Source organism: Cicer arietinum, chromosome 2 (genome assembly GCF_000331145.2).
Source record: "Cicer arietinum cultivar CDC Frontier isolate Library 1 chromosome 2, Cicar.CDCFrontier_v2.0, whole genome shotgun sequence".
In the NCBI taxonomy this organism is placed as follows: domain Eukaryota; kingdom Viridiplantae; phylum Streptophyta; class Magnoliopsida; order Fabales; family Fabaceae; genus Cicer; species Cicer arietinum.
Genome location: NC_021161.2, coordinates 44,864,755 through 44,872,650, shown reverse-complemented (window position 1 = coordinate 44,872,650; position 7,896 = coordinate 44,864,755). Strand labels below are relative to the sequence as shown.

Genomic DNA, 7,896 nt, shown 5'->3' with positions numbered 1-7,896 from the left:
TTATTATTATTATTATTATTATTATTATTATTATTATTATTATTATTATTATTATTATTATTATTATTATTATTATTATTATTATTATATAATAACAATGAATATGAATAAAAATTATTAATAACCATGAATAATAGATGATTTTATTTTGGACTTATGACAACAGTTAATTACAAAAAATCATTTCAAACCTTACCCAAAAAAAAAAAACGAGATGTTTTATATTTTCTATATACCATTTATACATAGAAAATTTTCATTTTAAGAAGTTACAAAAATTTCAATTTGTTTTATTTATTTATCTGAAAAAAATTGAATCTATTTTGATATAGATTGCATCTATGTATTAAACAAAATTGAAATGAGGTATTGAATAATGTGGACATATTTTGATATTAATTGCATCTATAACAAAATTGAAATAAAAAATACAAATAATAAAAATAAAAACCTTGGAATTATGTCAAAATTTGATACACACCAACCAACTCCTTATCAAATTACCACTTTGAACACTCTCTTTGATCAATGAAATAAAAGAATCATTTTACAATTTTAATTAAAACCAATAATAATTAAAACAACAAAATGGGACCAGCATAAGTAAATGCATAGTCTCTCATTGGTTTTCTCATTTTCTACCATAAATAGATATGCAAGAATTAATGCTTGAGAATTTTTCATTTATGTATAAATCACTTATATATTATGGTTGTAATTTTTATTATTCTATGTGCTCATGTTTGATGAATTTATAAGTTGTTCACTTTCTTATTTAGTAATAATGTTGGTTTATATTTATTTATCATAGAAAAGTACTACTAAATAAATGAAAAATATCTTGTAGAAAAATAAATAAATGACAAATATCTTTCCTTATGTCTCTTACACCTAAAAGAATACCTATCTTATATTTTTTGTTGCATAATAGTAAACATGTCTATCTATCGTTATTGCATAGGATGAGAATTATTATTCATGTGAATCAAAATGATTATTTTTTGTTGGTAAGGGTTGAAAAATTGGTGTCATAAGTCCAAAAATAAAATGATGTATTGTTAATGATTATTAATAATTTTTTATTCATATTCATGGTTATGATACTCAATCAACCTTGTCATGAATTGGTAAGGAACAACTCAATCAATGTTATATTAATATTGTTAGTAATTGTTAGAATTGTGATAAAGATAGAAATCAAATTATTGATCTCCTTACTTGTGCACTCCTTAACTCATACATCATTAACTTTTCATCTCTTAATAATGTTAAATTTTTTAGTCTATAAGTTAGTTTGATTTCTAAAAAAAAAACGATTGACTCAAATACATCATTAATTATATATATAAAAGCATTTGATAATTAGGAATTTATATATATATTAATTACTCATTTCTTTCAGAAAAATAAAAAACCCACTATCTTTGATAACTAAGAATTTGATTAATATATGCCAAATTTATTTCTATATCTATATATATAATTAAAAAGAACGACTTTATATTTTTTGTTTTGCACGCGGCATTACCTCTTCAATCTCTTACATTTTTTACTAGAAATAATAAAGTATAGCATTTATTATATAAAAAATGACTTTTACTTTTTTAGCCTACAAATTAAATAGTAAATAATAAATGAAAGAAAAATTACTTTTTCAAAATCAAATACCATCAAATAAATACAATTAATGGTATGAATTTATATTCACTCTCATATGAAAACAACACCAAAATGCCATTGTCATGTACCTACTCTACCTATATGAAAACAAAGATTACCAATATGAAAAAAGAGTTGCTATTAAAATTTGAGTCTTAATAAATCCATACTAATAAAGATCTCTCTTCAAGAATCTTTTCATTAATTTATTGTTATACAGCTCCTGTAAATGCAATGAATTGGATTTTAGAAAAAGTAATTTAATAATTACGGAAGAATATGAATATGTGACTTGAGTAAACACCTCCTAATTTTTTGTGTGAAAATAAAACTTGATTATTAGACTTTTCATATTTTTTTAACCCTCTATTTCTTAAGAGAATAGACTCTAGTAATTAAAAATTTAGTTTTAAAGTAAGAAAAATTAAAATAAGAATTTTTTTAAATTAAGATTCAAATTTGAGTTCTCCCGAATAAATCGCCTTTAACTAAAATTCATTAATCATTTGAAGTCAATTATTTCGCCATTTACCTTTTTTATGTTATAACAAAAATTTATATTATATATTTTTTGTTATGGTTTAATTTATTTAAACGAAGAGATCAACAAATGAGATAACTTGTATTAAATGAGGCAAGTGGAGAAAACAATAGAAGCAAATGGCATGTCCTATTTTGCATATTGATAACTTTTGCATGTCATGTGATAACGTGGTTTAATTTACCTTGTCATGTGATAATTTTTGCATATTGACCAATTGAAGCAAATAGACAAAATAAATGAGATAGTTTGTATTAAATGAGGCAAATCTTATTTTGTGATTTTGATTATTGGTTTTAATTATTTTGGTAAAATGATTCCTTAGTTTCATTGAAGAAAGAGAGTGCTCAAAGTGGTAGTTTGATAAAGAACTCTTGGTGAGTAAGTCATTACTATCATACTTGTTGGCTAGCTAGGAAATTCAAGGGATATATTGTGGTAACAGCTACCTACTCTAAACTTTTGTCTTTGCTTTAAAATAATGTTATATTTAATTCTCTATTTTATATGTTGGTTTGATTCCAAAAAAAAAAGTTGATTTGATGAATAAATGTGACTTCTAAAGAGAAAGAAAACAAAATAAGATAAAATTTGTTAGGTATTTTTTAAAAAGTTTAAATATGTTTTGAGTCTATAAAATATTTACCTATTAAACTTAATCTCTATAAAATAACATATAATTTTACTAAAATTCTCCACAATATTTGAAGTAGAAATATATGCTTGGTTAAGTTTCTGACATCATCATGTGATATTTTTTATTTTTCTATGGTTCTATACTTGTATTAGCATTCTTCATCGATAACTGTACCTATTATATATTTTTAGAAGAGGCAAAGCTTCCAAAATATTGATCATATTAAAATTCAACAGTATTGTATTAGTTCATTCAATTTCAAATAATAAGTTACAAGAATTTATAAATAGTAGATAATTTTGTGATTACATATAGTAGAGTTTCTTGTGGTATTGGTAACTTAAAACCTCGTATTGTTTTATTTTAAGTAAAATTAACTTCTGATGAAAAATTAAATAAAATGATACTAAACCATTTAACTTGTGTTAATTTTTATTTATAAATGTTAAATCATTAATTTTTTTTAGCTTGCTATATGTTTTCTAAGTTATGGTTTTTAGTTGGAGAGTTGGTTAATTAAGTTATATTTTCCGAGGTTTAATTACTTTGGTGACTTAAAAATAGAAGGAGTAGATTATGGTGACAGTAATTATGTATCATTGTTATTAACTAGTTTGGTCATAATTCCATCTTGATGAACACAGGTTGTATACCTTATTCTTATTATATTTCTTGTTTTCTCCATATTTTGATCAAATTAGGTCCTTATTGTTATTGAGCTAGCCACTCGTGAAGGTACTCATTGCAAGTTCTACGTGCTTGAATCTGTTGGATTTGTGTTTAATTAAATTACTCTTGTATGTAGTATTCATTAATTTTCTGTAGTTGTGAGTTTTCAACCCTATTGGATCTATAATCTTTTCACTCTAAGCTTTATTGGTTTATGCTGTTTGAATGGTTGAATTAGATTTGTTTTGAATGGTTGTGCTTATTTATTTTTGGTTGCTTTATATGGTTGAGTACAGTAAATAATGCTTTAGGATAAATTAAATTTTCTTAGGCATTCGCTTAAGGTTTGTCTAATATCAAGATTTTTGAAGTGTTTATAGATAGACTCTATAAGACTATTATGCTGTAAAGAAAATTCTCTCCAATGTTATTCATCTTCGTATAATCATTAAAATTAAATTGATTTTGATTAATTTTTTTTAACATATTTAAAAACTCCCATAAGAGAAATTTCCTAATATAAAATCTAAACTTGAAACAGAAATTTAGAACTTTCATAAATAAATAAATAAACAATTTAAATTTCAAATTTATTGTTCATTACCATGACATATTCAAATATAAATTACGTTACTTTTAACTTACTTTTAATAAAAATTAATTTGCATCCATTAAAACCAAACAATCTTACATTTTAAAGGAGCAATTGCATGTCATTTAAAGGGCAATTCTATAGGAATCAATCATTTTGATATCGAAATTTTGAAATATATTATAAGCTACTTTCTAAATAAGCAAGGACAAATTGCAAAGCCTTGAATATAGTGAAAATGATACTTTTTTCAATTCTTCAAGAGAAAAGATTAAAAAAAAGGGAACAAATTATGAAACCATCTTGAATCTGAAAATCAAAAGTTACCACCATACAGTTGAAAATTGAAATTCATCAAAAATTTTCCTATAGAAAACCACCATCCTAAGGATTAACCAATGGAGTCTAGAGCTGCACCGTTGATGCCCATGTGTTAGGACTTCTAAGCACTTCTTGGTGTGTTTTGAAATTATAATGCAAGCCCATCTTGAAAGAAACTTCAAATTTTTTCCATCGAATCAATTAACTAATTTCAAAACGTCGCCAACAAGATGTAACAAACCAGTCACAAGGACCTGATTCATCAGTCAAACAAATTTTGCAAATTAGATCTCTATACTCGGACACGATTGATAAGTCGAGATGTATATATATTTTCTAGAGCAATACTATGAGTAGCGCTATTAACACATTCTCTAACGTTTGTTTCCACATTTTTTCTATAATTTGTTGAAATTCATGCAGATCCCACTATTTTCGAAATAGGTCATACCAAACCTAACAATTGACCTAGATGAATTTCAGCGAAAGTTAGAGTGTTGAAAACAGTGTGTATTATATTCATAGTTTGTTTATTCCTCATCTACACTATCGATATTCTCTTAATGTGAGCTAGATGGTAAGAAAACATGCAACAATGTGTATCAAGTGCACATTATACTAATGTTTTATACCGTCAATCAATCACAGACGTTAGATCGTTAATAATGTTTTAACTTTTGTCAAAATTACTTATAAAGTCACCTACATGATTTGTTATGATTTGTCGACTGTGTAAAACTTTTTACGCTGTCAATTCATGAAGATTAAACTCATTATTAAATTGAGATGTGACATCAGAAATTTGCAACTCTTTGGTGTAATTTATGTTACCTGAAAACGAACCGACTGATTTTGTTGCGCTCTGTCCCTAAGCCATTTGATTACCATAGGCAACAAGGAGAACACTGCACTATGTTTGCAATTACTGGCACTCATTTACATATCATCTTTTAGTTCTTCAGAAACAATGTCGGTGATTTTACCTGCTATAAGCCAACGGGATAACGGAGTAAGGTCATAAAACAATTATAAGTATGGTTCTAAATTCATTTTATAGCCACAAAATAATCACAAATAATCAAATTAGAAGTATGACTTCTTAAAACACCTTTTGTTGCTTTGCACGAGATTTTCCCACACTCTTTGAAGATTGAACTGCCATGATAGATCAACTTGAGAATCAGACAATGTTGATGCTTGGGATCCGACTTTGTTATACACAGATAAACTTGGTACAAACAGCGCCTTCTTGAAATAGACTCCTACAATTTCAATTTAATTGTTTCTTTATAAGAAGAAATCCCCTTATTTGCCAAAAACTATTAATCATAGTTAGTTTTTAATCATCGTGGTACCAAACCAATTTTGATAATTGCGTCCTAGCAAAATCCTTTGAGAGACTACTAACCATGATCAGCACGTGTTTCCATCAGGCGAGGAAGAAGTAACTGAAGATCTCGGACAGTCAAACACTTGAACAGCAATATCTGCAGGTCACTCAACGACTTTAACTCAAAGTTCGATTAAGAAATGAATCATCAACTCTGATTAAATGAATCCACTGCATAGTTTGATTGGTACTTTCTCAGCTTATACTACTTCATGCGAGGATTTAGGATTATTCAGTTGCTGACAAAACAATGTTTGGTTCAGGTTGTTTTCTTTGATAAAAGGAGAAAACCACCTTGCATAAACCACCTTGCACAAACTTCCATGCTTTCAGGACTGTGAGCGCCATCTAAAAAGAAAACAAGTTCATTTAATTGTTCACTTTTGAAGTGCCTGTCGGTAACAATCTGAGCCCTTCCTTGCAAACTTGCATTTGTTAACCCTTTTACGAACTGTTCCCGCAAAGCGCCCTTCATGCAAGTAGATTAACTACTTCATCAGTAGGGCATAAAAAAAGACGTAAAAAGAATTACATTTTCAACTTACGGTTTGATCGAAGTGTGTTCTCCAACATGTCCGGTCCTTTTCAACCATATCGAGCACAGCGCAACTGCAAGACCGACATTTAAATATCGATGTTTGCCTTCAAGACCAAGTGTTAAACCATTTAGCAATTTGGCGTCTAACGGGCGTGCCACTTGAAGAGGTACCTGGAATTAGCATGATTTGCTTAGCTTAGCTGCTTGAATGCATGGATAAAAAAATTTGAATTAATAATCGTAAATATTGTAGGATTATGCCAAGTGATGAGTCATTCAAATTTATTTCAAAAGAAGCAAAACACCATCATGGAAGAACATACATTCAATTTAGAAGCCTTCTCTTCAAGTACATGCATGGCTTCTTCAGGCTGTGTCACTGGAAAAGCAGGTATCCGGTCCTAGAAACAAATGAGGATAAATACATGGAATTTATCCGGAAGAAAGTGCACATTGTCCATAGTCAACACAAAAGAACTTTTCTTCTTGAAAATAAGAAAAAAATATTCGACATGGAAAAATCACCTTAAAGATACCAGCTTTCTCGCCAGCGATTTCGCCAAGAGTATTTCCTGTTAATAAAATTCAGAATAAGTTAACTCAACTTTAACAATAATCTTAAGAGCTCTGCTATACATTACGAACAGTGGCAACACTAAATTTGACAAAGTCGTTTAAAACTGACCATACATGAGTAAAGTGGTAATATAGAAATGATTGGGGGATAAAAAGGTAATTATAAATTTAAAGCAGTACATTTCTTGCATTTTGTTTACATTTTGTTCATAACAATCAACATTAGTCAATTTTTTAAATGTATATTTTTGTAGCTATAAGCTTGCATTAAATTAGCAATTACCTAGAATTCAAAAGTAGAAAACTAACCAAGAATCTCCATGTGATCATACCCTAGGGAAGTTATTCCACACACAATAGGTTCCTGAACCTGAAATACAAACATATGTACATGAGCATGTTCCAAGATATTAACTTTTAGAAAAACTAATACAAATACCAAGTTTCAATATTTATTCATGTAGTCTTGTAATGTCAGACCAATAAATATCTACTGAAATAAAAACTATACATAACACATTAGTTGCATCATATTTTCCACCTAATCCAACCTCCATGATAGCAACATCTACCTGCATAAAAAAATTAAAATAAAGTATTTTTCGTTAATAACAACATACCCAAAGAATTAATATATCTACCAAACAATAATTCGACAGAAATTTAAAACACGGGGATCAAACCTGTTCTGCTGCAAATATCTTGAAGGCGAGACTCAGAATCGATTTGGTCACAAGCTCAGAGTTCACTGGGTTTTCAAAAGTTCTGTCAATCGATTTGCCAATCGATTGTGTTTAAGTCAGTGACTCAGCTATTTTGATGTTAATCGACGTGCCAATCGATTTGTATGTATTTGTCTGAAAACGTTCTTACCTGGGATTTAGTTCAATCGATTTGCCAATCGATTGCAACCAAATTTGACTTGATTGAAATTTTACAACATAGATTGTCCAATCGATTTGTATGTCACAGG

General features: G+C 28.1%; 1 protein-coding gene and 1 pseudogene across 1 annotated transcript; both read right to left on the bottom strand.

The window, feature by feature from the left end:
* Positions 1–5,355, bottom strand: part of LOC101498842 (pectinesterase 4-like) — a 14,059-nt pseudogene extending 8,704 nt beyond the window's left edge.
* LOC101498495 (folylpolyglutamate synthase-like) lies at positions 4,329–7,631 on the bottom strand. The gene is made up of 9 exons (XM_073365327.1): positions 7,607–7,631; positions 7,233–7,293; positions 6,873–6,919; positions 6,671–6,748; positions 6,355–6,518; positions 5,828–6,278; positions 5,528–5,681; positions 5,251–5,402; positions 4,329–4,673 (listed from the first exon to the last, which is right to left on the bottom strand). Exons 2-6 carry the CDS (start codon positions 7,243–7,245, stop codon positions 6,254–6,256), a joined length of 327 nt encoding a protein of 108 aa, XP_073221428.1. The 5' UTR covers positions 7,246–7,293; positions 7,607–7,631; the 3' UTR covers positions 4,329–4,673; positions 5,251–5,402; positions 5,528–5,681; positions 5,828–6,253.
* Positions 7,632–7,896: the final 265 nt, after the last annotated feature.

Excerpts from the sequence above, each read along its gene's own strand:
- LOC101498495 (XM_073365327.1), bottom strand. Across the intron at positions 6,749-6,872 it reads AGAAAGCTGGTATCTTTAAG|GACCGGATACCTGCTTTTCC; the intron begins GTGATTTTTCCA and ends ATTTGTTTCTAG. Across the intron at positions 6,279-6,354 it reads GAACACACTTCGATCAAACC|GGCGCTTTGCGGGAACAGTT; the intron begins GTAAGTTGAAAA and ends ACTTGCATGAAG.